Source organism: Peromyscus leucopus, chromosome 3, assembly GCF_004664715.2.
Source record: "Peromyscus leucopus breed LL Stock chromosome 3, UCI_PerLeu_2.1, whole genome shotgun sequence".
NCBI classification, from domain to species: Eukaryota; Metazoa; Chordata; class Mammalia; order Rodentia; family Cricetidae; genus Peromyscus; species Peromyscus leucopus.
This window is the reverse complement of record NC_051065.1, coordinates 86,861,145-86,880,046: the sequence shown is the minus strand read 5'-3', so window position 1 is coordinate 86,880,046 and position 18,902 is coordinate 86,861,145. Positions and strand designations below refer to the sequence as shown.

General features: G+C 41.9%; 1 gene segment (V, D, J or C); it reads right to left on the bottom strand.

Annotated features, from left to right (window-relative positions):
- Positions 1-17,527: 17,527 nt before the first annotated feature.
- Positions 17,528-18,181, bottom strand: LOC114684886. The segment is given in 2 exon segments: positions 17,528-17,871; positions 18,107-18,181. Coding segments are annotated over 2 exon segments (378 nt in total).
- Positions 18,182-18,902: the final 721 nt, after the last annotated feature.

Here is an 18,902-nt window from a genome sequence, read left to right as displayed (position 1 = left end):
GCCCCTGAGGTCGGCTCTCCTGCCTGTCACAGGTGGTAAGGTGTGGGGGGAAGGCCTATTTCCTTTACCCTTGCCATCCTATAGCATACCAGGGAGGGGGTGGGGACAGTTCTCCTGCTCTCATGCCTACAGGCCTGGCTCAACTGAGCCCCACCAACAGGGTCAGCTCTAGTGTGCTGCCCTGGTGAAATCCCATTCCACTGTCCCATGTGCTGCAGCTGATGAGGGGCAGGGCCATTTCTCCCACTCTGTGTCCTGGGGCCAGGTCTCTCACCTGGTGCAGGTGTCAAGGGGTGAGGGGAGGGAAGGCATGTTTTCCTTACCCATGCTATCACGAGTTAGATGAGGGGGGTGGGATGAGTCCTCCTGCTCTCCTGATCTCCAGCCTGAACACCTGATCCCCTCACCAACAGGGTCAGCTAAATTGTGTTGCCCAGGTGAGATATAGGCCTTTCTCTCTAGTGCTGCTTCCGTTGGGGGACAGTGCTAATTCTCCAACTCTCATGTCCTCAGGGTCAGCTCTCTCACGTGCCACATGCAGTGAGAAGCAGGGGATGGGGATGTCATCTTCCCTTTACTCCCTCCACCATATGGGAGAAGAAGGGTGGGGCCAGATCTCCCACAAGCACTAAAGTTATCTTGACTATACTGCCCGGGCTAGGTGCAGGGTCCACTCTCCTGAGTGTTGCAGCTGGTGAGGGGCAGGATCTGCTCTCCCACTCTCCTGACTCCAGGACCAGCTTTTCCAGCTTGCAGTAGGTGGCAAGCGGTGAGGGGCGGTATCTCTCCCTTGCCTCTGCCACTGAGTGACAGACTGTGAGGCTAGCTCTCCCACTCTCACATATTCAGGGCCAGCTCACCTGCACCTTTGCCAACAGGGACAGCTCTACTGTGCTGCCCTGGGGAGGCACAGGGCCCCTCTCTTTGGAGTGGTGCAGTTCGTGAGGGGCAGGACTAACTGTATGTAGTCCCATCCTCACTGCTTTTGATAGTAACAGGAGCCAAAGACATCAACACAGACCACGGCTGCAGCAGGACCGTGGACCAGACATGGTCACCGGTAGCAGCCCAGTTCTTGATGACACCATGGTCCTGGGTAGCAGCATAGGTCACTTAGATTGGCATGACCCAACAGCAGCATGGCCCTTGAACTCCAACATGGTCCCAGTGTGGGCTTAGATTCTGGACATCTGCTCTGCCTTTGATGGTGACAGGAGCCTTAGACATGAATGAAGGTCCTGTCTTTGGCAGGGCTACTGACCCAGACATGGCCCTGTATGTAGCTCACACTGGTACAATGCCCTGGCCCTGAGTGGCAGCACGTTTTACTCGGTCTGTATTGGCCCAGCAGCAGCACAGCCCTTGGCACCAGATAGTTGTGAGCTGCCATGTGGATGCTGGAAACTATTGGAGAAATTATTTTGGCCACTCCACGTAGTTAAAAGGATATTTATTTAATGGCGAAACTCACAAATTAAGTAATGGGTAGGTCGCAGGGTCTGGGGAAGGTGTAATGCAGTCCAACGGTGTTCTCCGGAGCTCTACACAGTCAATCTGCACTGGTCAGCGTCCCGGCACGAGAGAGCGCCCAGAGCGAGCGCTGGCCCATCCAGCTCTCGGGTCCCCAGGCGCCTCCCCTCGCCCCGCCTCGTAGGCGTGACAGTTGCCAGAGTCTCAATGGGGGTTGGAACTTCCAGAACCAAGTTGGAATGGCTACCCACTACATCTCCCCCTTTTTGTCTAAATAAGAAGGTTCTAAACTAATACAAGACTATATACAAAGGAATGGTTATCAAATATTGTCCAGAAATAATGAGAGATAATGACCTAGATAAGATGTAACTACAACCAATGCAAACAATATCAAGCAAGAAACACATACTAAAATCCAGAGAAGTATAGAGCATAGGTAAACAGCATATTATAAAGATCATTCAAAGGTGTCCTATCCTAAAGAACCTGAACCTAATACTTAATAAGTTCTATCTAAGATATTATATATACTAAGTTGTAACTATAACTGCTAGTCTTCAATCCCATCAAAGACCTGAGAAGGAATATAACGGTACCTGAGAAATGGAAGACGGATGCAAGCAACTTTCGGGAATCTTGCAAGAGTAGACCAAGACAGCTGGCAGCCTGGACAGTCACCTAATGTTTCTCAGCATTGTTGGTGCATTCAAATTGGCTACAGGCCTAGAGTATCTGACAGACCATTTTCAGAAGCAGGATTTCTGAAAGACCATCTTACCCTGTCTTGGCAGAGTACAGTGGTCGCTTTCCTTGTGTCCCGCTTGTCCAGAAAGGAGAGCATTGCATTTGTACTGTCAGCCATCAAGGCAAGGGCAGTTCTTTGCCCAGTAGGCCATTTTGTGCCAAAAGACAAACTTCCAAATGGAAATGTCTTAGAAGCCCAACATTCTCTCGGGATCAATTGGTGCAGCCAGGAGCAATTGTGTCTCACGTCAACAGAATTCTAAGTTATTTAAATGCCATATTCTCCAGGTCTATGAAGTGTTTGAAGATTACCTGCCCATCTAACCTATGTATCTGTAAATCTGGATAACCTAACTAACGTAACTATAGAGATGACATAGGCGACTATAAATCTATAAATCTTATCTATCAAAATAACCTAAGGACTAAGGCTTCACGTAAATAAGGTAAACAGTCTATAAGCAAATGTATGGTGAAGAACGATGACTTCAAAATTGTGACAATACACAAGATATTTATAACAGAGGTAGGAATATATAGTGCGATATGCAATATGACAATAATATTAAATATATATCAATATACCGAATATCCTAAACAGAAGTAGAACATATATAAAGTATGACAGATATAAATTTACATTTGTATCAATATAAAAATGTTTCAAATAAGAGTAGAAATATATGTACATTATAACAAATATAGTTCTGTATTTGTATCAATATACAAATTATCTTAAACAGGAGTATAAAAATAGTCTACATTTGTATCAACATATAAGATTCTATAACAGTACAAATTACAGTGCAAATTATCTAAGATTGCTATTTTACTAAGTTTGTTTACTAGTATATACAATGATTTACCATCATATCTTATACCTATCCGTTCCATTTCTTCTCCCCCACCCCTTCTTTTTTTTTTTTTTTTTTTTTTTTTACAATCCTGAGTTAATATTTTCTTCCACCCCCAACCCTATAACCGTCATCCATAACCCTGAGAATTATGAAACCTAAGGGAGAAGGGGCGTCGTTTTCTTAGAATTGCTTCCTGCCGTTTAGGGGGTGATGTTATCTCTGTTGGGTACTGTGAGAAAGCTCAGATAGTTAAATCTCAGTTAGACTAACTGTAGGTTCTGCAGCAAGTTTTAGAGTAATGGGTAAGATTGTCTGAAATTCTGGCAAGAAGTGTAGTATGATGATGATTACCATGGCATCATTCTGGATTGGGTAGAGTTGTTGTTGTTGGGGCCCCATCTTCCTTCTGGTGACTTCTGAGATTGCTATTGGAAAAACTTATTTGTTATCAAAAATGGGAGGTTTGGATTTAAAGAGGACATAGCATGTAAGAAAGGATTCTGAGAAATCAAGAGTAAGCATGGAGAGAATTAGAATTTAGAAGACAATGGTCCCTTTTTATTGGTTTCCTTCTGTCTCACACCAGAGGGCTCTTCTGATATGGGACTGAAGAATCTCTTAAACTTTTCTTTTAGCAATATGCTTGGGTTTAGAGAAGGAGTGAGCCAATTCCATCTCCAAAGCCAGCTTGGCTATAATTGAATTGGAACCACAACTTTTCTAGATTGATAGAGAGAAAGATGTTAGACAGTGAGATTTTACCATGTGTAGATTGGTACCAATAGATTCTTCCTTTCTGCTGTAAACATCCGGATATCCAAGGCCTTATGAGTTTTGAAAGATGGGTATTTCCATTATCCTGTAAAGACAAAAACAGAACCCTACCCCACCCTTTGATTGTTAAATTTTTCTTACAACTTGTAGAGATGTCACATTGGTGGATGATCTTTTACTTCTCTTCATCAAGGGGTTTTTCCTGTTCGAATCGAATTTTTATTAATTTTGTTGGTATCCATAGCTTTTCTTCTCCTGCAGAAACAAAGGCAAAACCCCTTCCCCAACGTAGAACATATCCAGGTTTCCATTCTGAGGTCAGCACATCCTTAAAATAAACTGGTTGGTTTAGCTCAGGAGTTTTGTCTGTTGTCCAATGTCTCTCCGCAGCTGTTGTTCCTTTCTCATTAGCATTGAGAAAATTCAAGGTTAATAAAGCACTATGCAGTCTATTTCTAGGAGTCATTGTTACCTGTTGCTGTTTATTTAGCATATCCTTTAAAGTTCGATTGGATCTCTCTATGACTGCTTGGCCTGTGGGATTGTGTGGTATACCTGTAACATGCTTTATATTATAATAAGCAAAGAACTGTCTCATTTTATTGGAGACATATGCCGGGGCATTGTCTGTCTTAATTTGTACAGGTATTCCCATGATGGCCATAACTTCTAATAGGTGTGTAATCACAGAATCAGCCTTTTCAGAACTCATAGGAGTTGCCCATTGAAATCCTGAATAGGTGTCAATGGTATGATGTACATACTTTAATCTTCCAAATTCTGCAAAATGAAACACATCCATCTGCCAAATTTCATTTCTTTGTATACCTTTTGGATTACTCCCTGCAGGTAATGGAGTTTGGTTATAGATGGAACAAGTAGGACATTTTTTCACAATATCCCTAGCCTGTTGCCAAGTGATGGAGAAATCCTTCTTCAAACCTTTGCTATTTATATGGTGTTTCTTATGATATTCTGAAGCTTCTAGCACATTACCTATTAGTAACTGATCAATCTCATCATTACCTTGTGCTAAAGGTCCTGGCAGACCTGTATGGGATCTGATATGTGTTATATATATAGGATGTTCCCTTTTTCTGATGATTTCCTGCAATTGTATGAATAATGAAGTTAATTCTGTATTATCAGGAATAAATTCAGCAGTTTCAATATGTAAAACAACTCTCTCTGCATATTGAGAGTCAGTGACTATATTGAGGGGTTCTGTGAAGTCCATCAGTACCATAAGAATGGCATACAGTTCTGCCTTTTGTACAGAGCTATATGGACTTTGCACCACTTTACTTAAGTCTCCTGATTTATATCCTGCTTTCCCTGATTTATTTGCATCAGTATAGAATGTGAGGACTCCAGAAATTGGCTTTTGTCGTACAATGTGAGGAAGGACCCATTCAGTCTTCTTTATGAATTCTATTCTCTTGCTTTTGGGATAGTGGTTGTTAATCTCTCCCAAAAAGTTACTGCAGGCTCTCTGCCAGTATTCATTATCTTTCCATAGTGATGAAATTTCCTCATTAGTTAATGGTACTACAATTTCTGCTGGGTCCATTCCTGTCAACTGGCGAAGTCTTAATTTACCCTTTTGAATCAAATCAGAGATCTTTTCTATATAAGTCTTTAATTTCTTATTTGGTTTACGTGGTAGGAATATCCATTCCAATATAATATCTTCCCTCTGCATCAAAATACCTGTTGGGGAATGTCTGGAGGGGAATATGACAAGAATGCATTTAAGTTCTGGATCCACACGATCCACATGTGCTTCTCGAATTGTCTTTTCTACTAGAGCCAATTCCTTCTCAGCTTCGGCTGATAATTCTCTTGGACTATTTAATTCTTTGTCCCCTTCTAGAGTATTAGCCAAATTTTGTAGTCCATCTTTGGGTATTCCCATGATACCCAGTAAGTTGGAAATGCTTCCTAATAACTTTTGAAAATCATTAAGAGTCTTCAATCTATCTCTTCTTAGTTGTACCTTTTGGGGTCTAATTTTTTGTAGCTCTATCTTATATCCTAAGTAATTAATAGAATCTCCTCTTTGTATTTTTTCAGGAGCAATTTGCAGTCCCCAGCGAGGCAAAACCTTTTTTACTTCTTCAAACATGCTTTCCAATGTATCTAACTTTTTATCAGCTAATAGGATATCATCCATATAGTGATAAATTATGGATTGTGGAAACTTTACACGAATTATCTCTAATGGTTTCTGCACAAAGTATTGACACAAAGTAGGACTGTTTAACATTCCCTGTGGGAGGACCTTCCATTGATATCTCTTGACTGGCTGAGAATTATTATAATTAGGTACTGTGAAGGCAAATTTTTCTCTATCATTTTCCTGTAAGGGTATGGTAAAGAAACAGTCTTTTAAGTCAATAACTATTATAGGCCATTCTTTTGGTAGCATAGAGGGCAAGGGCATCCCAGTCTGTAGGGAGCCCATTGGCTGAATTACTTTATTAATAGCTCTCAGATCTGTCAGCATTCTCCAATTACCAGATTTTTTTTTTATAACAAATACAGGAGAATTCCAAGGACTGGTAGATTCTTCAATGTGTTGAGCATTTAACTGCTCTTGAACCAGCTGTTCTAAAGCTTGTAGCTTCTCTTTTGTCAAAGGCCATTGTCCAACCCAGACAGGTTTATTAGTTAGCCATTTTAAAGGTAAGGCAGTTGGTACTTCTGAGAGTTCAACAACAGTCGTGCTCTGTTTGTGAACAGCCTGAATGGTTGGTGACTGATTTTTATAGCATGTTATGATATTATTCCTAGAAACATGCATTGGTCTGTATTCCTTTTCTGAAAGTGTAGGAATTTTAATCTGGGTATTCCACTGTTGTAACAGATCTCGGCCCCAAAGATTTACTGCTACATTTGCTACATAAGGCTTCAGCCTTCCTCTCTGTCCTTCTGGCCCTATGCATTCAACCCATCTCGAACTCTGTTTTATCTGAGATAGGGTGCCAATCCCTAACAGTTGGACATCTACCTCTTGAAGAGGCCAATTTGGATGCCATGATTTTGGTGTAATTATAGTCACATCTGCACCTGTGTCCACCAGGCCCTCCAGAACCAGGCCATTAATTCGAATTCTAAGCTTTGGTCTTTGTTCATTTATGGAAGTCTGCCAAAATATTTGTTTTATAGTGTTCTTTGTAAACTGTGATCCAGCTATCAAAGCTGTTTTATCATCCATTGCAGTATCAGTTTTTACATTAGGCATTGGTTTATTCAGTTGTCCTGGAGAGGAATTTCTTCCACAGTGGCAGGGAATGTTCGTACTACGTTTGGTTTGGGGGCCTGCAAGAGGCCCCCTGAGGAGTTTCCCGCCAGTAAAGGGTTGCCTTGTATATCTATTTTTGATCTGCACTCACTGGTCCAATGTCGGCCTTTGCCACATCTTCTACATAATCCAGGAGGTGGTTGGGGTCTCCTGTTTAGGCTATTCCTAGAAGGAGTATTGCTTCTAGGAGTACCCCATGTACAGTTTTTACTTATATGACCTGGTGTACCACACTTAAAACATTTGGTAACACGGGGCCTTCTTTCACCTCTGGGATTTGTCTCTCCTATCCAAGCCTCATTACTGTAGTTAAGAGACTGAACACCATTAGTATATTGAATCCATTCTTCCAAAGGAGCTGATCTGATCTTTAATGGTGTAAGTATTCTTCTGCATTCTGCATTAGCATTGTCGAATGCCAAGGACTCAGTTAATACTTTTCTTAATTCTTTGTCTGACACAGCTCTTGTTATAGCTCTGTTCAGTCTTTGTAAAAAATCAGTGAAGGGTTCCTGCGGTCCCTGAAATATCTTTGTGTATACCTCAGTTGGTTTTCCAGGTTCTGGAATTTTTTCCCAAGCATTTAGAGCTGCTGTACGGCATAGGGATATTGTATGCTCATCATAAGTGGCTTGTACATTCCTGTCAGCGAAACATCCCTCACCAAGTATTTGATCTTGGGAGATCACAAAACCTCTGATTTTACCTTGTTGTTCTAAATTTTTTGCCTCTTCTCTCAACCAGCTTTTCCACTGTAACTGCTGACTATATTCTAGAACAGCTGAAATTAACTGATGCCAGTCATCTGGAATGATTCTATGTGAGGTAGACCACGAATTTAACATCTGTTTTACATATGTGGATTGTATCCCATACGTAACTACTGCTTCCTTTATATTTTTAAAGTCCCTTGTTGAAATTGGTTGTAATGTATATGTCATATATGGCTCGGGGTGTGTGTCATCTGCTGGCTTCTCATGGACAATAACAGGATAAGCCATTGTATGAGAGCCATTTGGAGATGTTACAACCTCTATGGTCTTGACCTTCTGCTTATTAGTTCCCTTGTCATGTTTACTGAGAGTTTCTTCTAGGGCTTGCAAACGAGCACCTAGGGTCTGTTCTAGGGAGTGAACCTCCTCTCTTGTAAGGGACTCCATATTTCTCATGGAATCATAGAAGTTTTTATGTTCCTCAGAAACACATGATTCCATGGACCTTATCCTATCAATTAACGATAATCTTTCTTCCTTATATACTGTCTGAGTAGCCACAACTTCACTCTGGAGAGTTAGTGTTCTATCCATTAAATATTCATATTTATTATCAATAAAATCAATTTTGGGTACAAGCCTGTTTTGTACATCCTGATTAGCAGATTCTAGAGAAAGAATCTTTTTCTCTAAGCCTTCATTGCTATCTTTGAAAGCAGATTCCAGAGAGAGAATCTTTTTCTCTAAGCCTTCATTGCTATCTTTGAAAGCAGATTCCAGAGAGAGAATCTTTTTCTCTAAGCCTTCATTGCTATCTTTGAAAGCAGATTCCAGAGAGAGAATCTTTTTCTCTAAGCCTTCATTGCTATCTTTGAAAGCAGATTCCAGAGAGAGAATCTTTTTCTCTAAGCCTTCATTGCTATCTTTGAAAGCAGATTCCAGAGAGAGAATCTTTTTCTCTAAGCCTTCATTGCTATCTTTTAAAGCCTGTATCAGTCCCAATAATGACTCATCTTTGTTCTTAAACCAGTGTTTGAACACTGTGTGAATTATTATGATGAATGCCAAAATGGTATAGCCCAGATATGCCTTAGGAATGTCGTATATTTCCAGGAAGATGTCATTCATCATACAGGCAAAAAGGTTTTTAAATTCTTGTGAGGTAATGTTGTCGGCCATATTACACGAATTACTCAAAATTTGTTAGTCAATTTTAAGGTGTAAAATTATCAAGTACCTTTACTTGAAACAATATGCTTACCTTTCGTGTAGTAGCCCTTTTCAGCCAGCAGGTGGCGTTGGTACAGCTCCGAAACAGGGCCTGCTGGCGATCTTGGCTGGGGTCGGAGGGAGATGGCGGAATGGCGGAGATGGCGGAAATCGGAGCTAGCACTCTCCTGCCTCTTTCGCTGGTCTGGGGCTAAGCTAGGGAATTGAGATAGGACTAGCTGCTCCCTTTTTCGGGAATGGAACCGTGTAGGTGTTCCCTGGTTATATGGAACTTTGCAGGCGGGTTTAGGTACCCGCCAGCTAGGGAGGAGACGGCGGGAGCCGCCCAGGCCTTTGGAGTTTGCCCCACGTGAGCGCCAGATATTGGAGAAATTATTTTGGCCACTCCACGTAGTTAAAAGGATATTTATTTAATGGCGAAACTCACAAATTAAGTAATGGGTAGGTCGCAGGGTCTGGGGAAGGTGTAATGCAGTCCAACGGTGTTCTCCGGAGCTCTACACAGTCAATCTGCACTGGTCAGCGTCCCGGCACGAGAGAGCGCCCAGAGCGAGCGCTGGCCCATCCAGCTCTCGGGTCCCCAGGCGCCTCCCCTCGCCCCGCCTCGTAGGCGTGACAGTTGCCAGAGTCTCAATGGGGGTTGGAACTTCCAGAACCAAGTTGGAATGGCTACCCACTACAGGAAACTGAACCTATGTCCTCTGAAAGAGCAGGATGAGCTCTTAACCACCCAGCCCCAGGTTGCGAATTATTTTCTGTAACTTACAACAAAGTATTTCACATTTTGATTCTTCTCAACAAAAGAAAGCAACCAGGTTTCACAATATAGAAAAATAAAAAGATTGTGGTGTGGTTCAGATTAGAAGGGGACATTGGGTCATTAGATGGCCTTGATTCCAATCATCAGTAGGGGCAGGAAAGGCAGTGAGCAGTGAGAATGACATGCAGATGGGCTCTGAAAGCCTAACTTTGAAGATGAATGGACTTCACCATGGGTAAGACGTGCTTCTCCATCCACTCAATCTAAGCCCAATCCTGGATCCACATGCCTGCTTCACAGTCTGAGGATACAGTCCCCTGAGACATGTTCAGAATGGGGAGCACCCAGTCCTCTACTTTCACTAGTTCAATCCTTATTGCAAATAGATATTTGAAGTTAGAAATCCCACTTGAACTGTCAAAATCATGGTGTCCCACAGATAATAGGAATGTTTATGTAGTTAATGTAGTAAATATTATATTCACTTAAATTAAAATGTTCAAATTAAAATCAAGTCTTGGTGATTTTGGATAAGGAATCACCTGAAAGAAATCAGGGTGGTATTTTACTTAATATATACATAGAGAAATGCATAGCTTCCATTAAAGGCTAGGTTCACAACCAAAAATATAAGGTAAATGTATAGCAGTAATTACAACTTTAGGGGAAAATGCACTAGTCAATGATAACAGATATTTTTTAAAATTATATGTGAGGGTTAATTTATTTTCATATGCTTTACTCACATTTTTAAAGTCTATAAGAAAGCACTTTTATTAAGCAAAAATATATTTGAGAAGATATCTTAAGTGAAAACACCAGCTACAGGAACAGTTTTTTATACATCTGAATCCTGATTCCACACAAACTAACAGAAATGGTAAGGTCTGAATGTCTGAAAGCCAGCATCAAGTATGCAGACAGCCTCCCAAAGTATGAATGCTTACCCAGAACTAACAATATCGGATCAGAATCCAGCATTCCTGTCAATCACACCCAGCTTTCTTTTCCCAACCTGGTGTGTGGAGAGTGTGCCAGATGTCCTGACAATGTCCTCACTGTGAAACACAAGGGGCTGGTGTCACTGGGATTTGTGGCTTTCTGGATTCTCACCATCAAGTCCACACAGCAGCACAACCCTTAACCCAAACTCTAGATTAGTGGGGTCATGGGCTTCTTTGGTAAGAAGCACTTCCCTTCTCTGTATAACCTGCCCCTGGAGAAACTGACAAGGGCACGTTTAGGATAAAGTTGTATTCAATGTGAGGGGAAGTCCTAAGTCTCAGCTTCCAGGGGTCAGACGAATAAAAAGTTCTCAGTCCCTGATATCCAGGATTATTACAACTCAAGGGGCCGAGTGAAGCTTAGGGCTTCCCTCTCAAGACTGAAGTAAATTACAGTCTGACTGTGTCCAGAAGACCCATGTAGCCTTGGTCTCCACAAGGTGCTCAGCTTTGCTCCACATGCTCCTGTCCTGATGTACTGCCTCACCACAGACTGGTATAGAAGCTTCTTCTCATGGAACAGAACATACAAAACTGAGCCAATGTTATGTCCTTTTTTTCCAGTGATGGGAACAGTGATGCACACACAGGGCTTCATCCTTTCAATGCATCCAGAGCAAAATGTGCTGAAGTGATTGTAGGACTGAATTCTGAAAAGCACACACACACACACACACACACACACACACACACACACACACACAAACACACACACACACACACAGACTCAGTTGATGTTAGTGAGGTAAAGAACTTCAGCATTGTTTTCCAGTTCTGTAGGGAATGTCACTGGGGTATTGACATGGATTTGTTCTTGTATCCCATTGGTGCCACAGGCCACCGCCCCCAAAACTTTCACTATCTATTATCTTCATTTATGAGTATCCCAATGATTTCATTGTAGGGGTCTTTATCCTCCTTGTTTAAATTGGTTCCTGAGTATTTTATTTGTTTTGAAATTGTGAATGGAATTGACGTCTTTCCTAGTAAGTTTGTTACTAGTACACAGAAAAGCTGCTGACTGTTGTATCTTGACTTTATATCCTGCCCTTTTTTTATATCCTGCTCTTTGCTGAAAGTATTTTCAGGTGTAAGAGGACTTTGGTCAAGTGTGGAGAGTCTGTGGAGTTTAAGAACACATGGTGTATAAATGTTTATAAACTGACTCTTTCATTTACTGTTTATATCTCTTTCATTTCTTTCTCTTCCCTTGCTACTGTGCTGAGACCTTGAGCACTTCATGGAATAAGAGTGGGGGAGTGGGTTTGCAACCTTTCCTCATTCCCGATTTGAAAAACTTCCTCCACATGAATAGTTATGGTGATAGTTTGTCATTTGCCTTCTGTATTGTTTTCAGGAATGAGCCTTCTGTTTGTGGTCCCTTCAGTGATTTGTGTGATAACTCTAGATGACTTTTCTGCACTGACTGAGATGATTATGAAATTTCTGTTCTGAAGCAGTTTGGGTTGAGCTGAGGTTATTGGTTGTTTTTGTTTTGCTTTGTTTTTTGTTTCAATATAGGGCTCCTCTGCATAGCCTTTGCTGTTCTAGAACTCACTCTGTAGACCAGGCTCATCTTGAACTCACTGAGATTCTACTGCCCTGCTTCTCCAAGTGCTGGGATTAAAGGCATGTTCCATGCTGCCCTGTTGTTTTCTTTTTGGAACCAGCCTTTCATCCCTGGATTGAAACCAACATGGTCATAGCGTATAGTCCTCTTAATGTGTTCTTAGATTGGGCTTGCAGGGTTTTTGGGAGGCTATTTTAATCAGGGACATTGGTCTCTTTGTTGTTTGTCCCATATGTCTTTGTGTTGTCATCTGAGTAATGCTGGCTTCATAGCGGTGGTGTTTTTTTTTTTTTTTCATTTTCTTGTGGTGTTTCTTCCTTCTGCATGGCTTGGAACAGTTCCAGGGGCATTAGTGTCAGCTTTTTGTTAAAGGTCTGGCAGAATTTTCAGAGGACCCCTCCAGTTGTAAGCTTCACCCCTGAGAGTCATTTTATTACCATGTCAATAGAGTGGCTTGCTATGGTTCTGTTGAAGTTGTTGACATCATTTAGATTTAATGTGATTATGTCATCTGTGTCTAGATATTTATCCATTTCTTCAATTTTTCCATTTTGGGGAGTATAAGATTTTAAAATACTACCCAATGGTTGTCTGGATATCATTTGAATGTGTTGCAAGCCCCTCCCTTCTATCTCTGATTTTATTAATGTAGGTCTGCTTCTCTTGCTGTAGACTGTGGATTTATTCAAAGAACAAAGTCTTTTTATAATTTTTATGCACTGTTATTTTACTATCCATTTCATTAACTTCTGCCCTGATACTTATCATCTCTTGCCATTGACTGAATTTGGGTTTGGCTTAAATATTGCCTTAGACCTTGAGGCTCATCATTAGGTACTTAACTGAGATTTTTTTGAATTTTGTCATTTTTTGTCATTATTTGAGGTCTTTTACTTTTTTAAGTAGGCATTTACAGTCATAATCTTTTCTCACCATGGATTAGCTGCATCTTGAAGATGCTGGGAGCACTGTGCTGTCATTTTCATTTGATTCTAGGAATTGTTTTCTCACTGATTTCCTGAATAAATCAATGGTAATTCAAGAGGATACTGTGTAGTCTCCAGTTACTTATGTGGTTTTTTCTTAAGAGATGTTATAGATGGAGGCACAAGGGAAGATATTATCTGCATATTGGAGGGCATTAACTTGTTATTAAGAGAATTCAGAAAGGTCCTGTGACACTGTCTGTCCAAATAAGTGAGGACAGCTTGGTACTCTTGGAGCAATATAGTTTAAGAGAGTTGGGTGGTTTGGTTTAAACGATCCCCAAAGTGAAAAAGATATTGGTAATCAGGATATAAAGATAAGCAGAAAAATACATCACTTAAATTAAGACTGAACCATTTGGTCCTGTCAGGGATTTTTGTTAATGAAGAATAGAGGTTGGGGAATCATAGGTGTGTAGGAACTATGGCCTGGTTAATGAGGAGGAGGCGCTTTACTGACTTCCACTACTGAATAGTCTCTTGAACACCTAACATTGGGGTTTTACAGGGACTGTTGCTTGACTTTGAGACCCTGTGATTTTAAGTAATCTAGTGTGATTTCTAATCCTTCCTAAGATTATAATTTTAGAGGTTATTGTCTTTAATGAGGGAAAGAAATGGTGTTCTTTAGATGAATTTGAACTGGAATGATAGTGGAGGCGTTGGAAATTGGAAGAAAGAATACCTTGTAAGCAAAGGAAGCTGCCATGACTGCATCCAACTTGAAAAGGGGAACATTGGAGGCTAGACTATCTTTGGAGACAGAATTCTCTGCATTCAGACCCCTCCCCACAAGTGGTCCAACAGGATGATTAGGTTCTCAAGTTCTCACCTTCAGGCATAACCCAAATTATAGGCCTGGGTATTGCAGGATTTGTCCAGCCTGCAGCTCTCCCCTGTCTTCACCACCAGGGTGAGCTCTTCTGCCATTGCTCTAGCTAGTTCACCCCTTGCAGTGATGAGCAAGGGACTGGGCTAGTTCTCCTGCTTTCATGCTCTCAAGGTTGGCTCTCCTGGAACCTATATCTTGAGGACCAGCTCTACTGTACTGTCTAGGCAAGGCTTAGGGTCCACTCTCCTGAGTGCTGCAACCAGTGAGGGCAGGACCAGCTCTCTTGCTCTTAGGACCTGAGCTCCAGCTAGCTCTGCCACCTGCCACAGGCTGACAGGGGCACCCCTGCCCACACCACCATATGGCAGTTGAGGGCCAGGGCCAGATTTCCCATGCTCATGTTCTCAGGGTGGTTTATCACCACTCCCACTTCCCATCAATAGATTCAGCTCTACTGTGCTGCCCAGGCAAGGTATATAGTCCAATTTCCTGAGTGCTGTGGGTGGTAAGGGAGAGGCTTCCCTCACTTGCTAGTATCACATGGAAGGGACAAGGAGGGAAGGGCATTTTTCTTTTGCCCTGTGCTTTTTAAAGAAGGTGCAGGGCTTCCTTCCCACAAGGCCTTGACCTATTGGAGTAGACTGAGATTTGATCCTGGCCTTTCTTAATCCATCTACTGTACAACTTTGAAAATGTTTATCTTACTGTTCCATGGAAAGACTGTCATGGCCCCATTAATGGTTTTCTTGGAATATGGCCTCCCAGACTCTGGGGTCGGTTTTCTCTTCAGAAAAAAAACTGGTGAGATAGACTGTACGATACAAGAAGATAATCAGCCTACATGTTAGCAGCCTGGGAACAACATGTTTTCCTAATCTTACATGTGCCTGACCCAGGACTAACACTATCTTTTCCTAGTTTATATCCACTAACAGGGTAGATTTTAGAAAGTTTCAGTATGTGGGTTAGGGTCAACTGAAAATTCTCCTTAAGTCAAATTTAATCTGGATTTAAGTTTTTCAGCGAAAGAAGATTTGTATTCTAAAGAATAAAAGTTATCTTGACCTTTCCTTTAAGGGGAAAGTAAAGGATCAGGGACAAGTTGATTGTGGTCAACTAGTAGAGAATCCCACCTATTTTTCTCAGAGAGGCATTGATCCTCCACAGATGCAGTATTAGTGGAGGCTAGAAGGGCAGATTCCACATAACAGTGTCCATAGAGATTTAAATCTTCCAACAAAGCCAAAAAATTGTATATAGGGGACCTCAGATTATTTTCCATCCTCATGTCTGGATCGGTCTAGTTGGATGTTAGTAGTATAGTTGGTACTTCTCTTAGGAGGCCATTTCCTCTTTTTTCCAGCTTCTAGCCACAGCAAGGCACAGTACAGGAAAATACTAAGCACTTCTCCTTAGCGACTGAGGATCTAAGAAGTTCTAGTGTCTCAGTGCTCTAGAGAATTCCACACTGATGAGGGACCATTGCCCATCTGAAAAGTTAAGAAGGTATGAATTAGGTCTTCTCTCCCAATCCCATGTCTTGAAAGTTCCCTGATGATACCCTGCCTCAAACAAGGTAGAATTTGGGGCCCAACAGCTGATGTTGTCCTCTGTTCCCCATGTGTATTCTGTGTCACACTCACACTCACTCACTCATATATTTTACACCCCATACACAAAGGATGAAGAAAGAAAAAAAGGATGAAAGAAAAGAGCAAGACTTTGACAACAAATATAGAGGTTGTTAAAATGATGAATATTTTAAGAAGACAAAAGGTCAATCAATAAATCTTATATTAAAGACTCAATATTGGGGTGGATACAATGATAGAGACATTGGAAACAAAGCAGAAAAGTAACTGCAGCACAGTCTTATGATTCTTTTTTTTGGGATTTTATTTTTTTTTATTATTATTATTTTACAACACCATTCAGTTCAACATAATAGCCACAGATTCCCCTGTTCTCCCCTCTCGGCCACCCTCCCCCAGCCCACCCCCATTCCACCTCCTCCAGATCAAGGTCTCCCCGAGGACCGGGTTGACCTGGTAGACTCAGTCCAGGCAGGTTCATTCCCCCCTCCCAGACTGAGCCAAGTGTCCCTGCATAAGCCCCAGAATTCAAACAGCCAACTCATGCAACAAGCCCAGGACCTGGCACCAGTGCACAGCTGCCTCCCAAACAGATCAAGCCAAATCAGTCTTATGATTCTAAGTAACTGGAGCAGGTTGTCAATTGGAGAATGATAACCCTGGGGTGAGAATGCAAGCCTGCATCTGAAAGATTTACTCACAATTTTAACTTTTCAAAGCTCTTTCTGCCTAGATGATGATCAACAAAATTTCCATTAAGTTTACCATTGTCCCAAGGTAGAAGGGTTAGAAATTCTAAAGTACACCTTAATAAATGGTAGATTAGATGTGAATAAGCAGGTGAGCAGTTAAGAGCACTTCTTGCTCTTGCAGCTTGGTTTACAGCACCCTCATCAACTACCTCAAAACCTCCTGAAACTCCTGCACCCTAGGATCTGATGCCCTCTTCTGACAGATATGTACACACCCACCATTCCCCACCCCAATTTAAAATAAACTAAACCATTAACAACAAGAAATGGTAAGTCAGACTGGCAACATTGCTCAGCTGGTAACAGGGAAGGTGCTTACAGCAAAGACTGATGACCCTGAGTTTGATACCCAGACCCCACATGGTGGAAAGAAAGAATTAACTTCTGCAGTTATCCTCTGACATACTCTCTCTCTCTCTCTCTCTCTCTCTCTCTCTCTCTCTCTCTCTCTCTCTCTCTCACACACACACACACACACACACACACACACACACACACACTCACACACACAATAAATGTCTCTGGTTAAATTTTTCCCCAGTGAAGTAATTTGCATTTAGTATCTCTGAAAACACATTACAAAAGAAGAAACAGTAAATCTTAAGTGACAGGAAATTCAAAGAAGGAATACTGAAGGTGGAAGCGACTGTGCAGAGATGTGGTCAGGGAGATTGGGGAGGAAGAGAGAAAAATCATCCAAAGATAAATGTGTATTAATAAAAATTTAAATGAATAAGTAATAATTAAGAAGCAATGATAAAGGTGTATATTTTGTTGGGAATTCAATAAATTATAAAGTATATGGGATGATACAATCATCAGTTTATAAAAGTTCGTTTCATTGTTTAAGGTTTCCCCAAAGAAGCATAGAGCCCTGTATTGAGACTTTAGACACTTACAGAGTGCGCAGAGACTGGGCTTCAGTGAGCAGCAACCCCAGGAGGTTTTTGTTCAGCCCTGGAGCACTGTGGGAGGAAACCCCTTACTTTGCTGACAGTGATAGATTGCAGCATCATCAGCCTCCACAGGATGGATGGTGAGGGTGAAGTCTGTCCCAGACCCACTGCCACTGAACCTGGCAGGAACCCCAGATTCTGTATTGGATGCTGAATAGATGAGGAGTTTGGGGGGCTGTCCTGGTTTTTGTTGGTACCATTGCAATAAGTCTGTGCCAAAAATATTGACACTTTCACTGGACTTGCAAGAGATGGTGGCCTTTTGTCCCAGAGAGACAGCCAATGAAGCTGGAGACTGGGTCAGCACAATGTCCCCAGTGGAACCTGGAATGATAAACCCATAAGCCATGGTTAAATATGTTTAGAAACCTTCCCAGCAGAGGAATTTATCATTGTACGAATACTTGTGGGCATCACTTTGAGAAAACAGAAAATCAAATACATTGGGAGACTTAAAACCAATTACAAATGCCTCAATTCTAATGATCAAGATACTAGAGACATGGAAAACCATGATGGCCACTGTGGATGCTCCCAACACTTCTTTGCACCCTCTCACCTGGAACACCAAGCAGCAGCATGCATAGGAGGAGTGTGTTTGACTCCATCTCTGGGAGCTTGAAGAAAGAGTGATTCTTAGGCTCCTAGCAGCTGCCCTTAAAGAAGCCTGGCTGTTGTATAATGACTCAATATGCAAATCAGCCCAGAAAAGTGTGTGCTGGTGCTCAAAGGGGCACCTGCTCCTGTTTCACCCACTGGGAGTTGGTGTCAGCTGAAAATTTACCAGAGCATGGCAAGTGTATCTTAAAGGTGTCTTGCGGCCTGTTCTATTGAATCTTCTTTTTTTTTTTTTTTTTTTTTAAGTAAATTTATTTTACAACATCATTTAGTTCAACATAATAGCCACAGATTCCCCTGTTCTCCCACTCTCGCCCCCCTCCCCTCCCCCATCCCACCCCCATTCCCACCTCCTCCAGATCAAGGTCTCCCCGAGGAGACCGAGCCAAGTGTCCCTGCATATGTCCCAGGATTCAAACAGTCAACTCATGCAACAAGCCCAGGACCCGGCACCAACACACGGCTGCCTCCCAAACAGATCAAGCCAAATGACTGTCTCACCCGTTCAGGGGGCCTGATGCAGTTGGGGCCCCTCAGCCTTTGGTTCATAGATCCTGTGCTTCCATTCGTTTGGCTATTTGTCCCTGTGCTTTATCCAACCTGGCTTCAACAATTCTCGCTCATATAAACCCTCTTCTTTCTCACTAATTAGACTCCCAGTGCTCCACCAGGGGCCCAGCCATGGATGTCTGCATCCAGATTCCTCAGACCTTCCTTGGATGGGGTTTATGGCACAA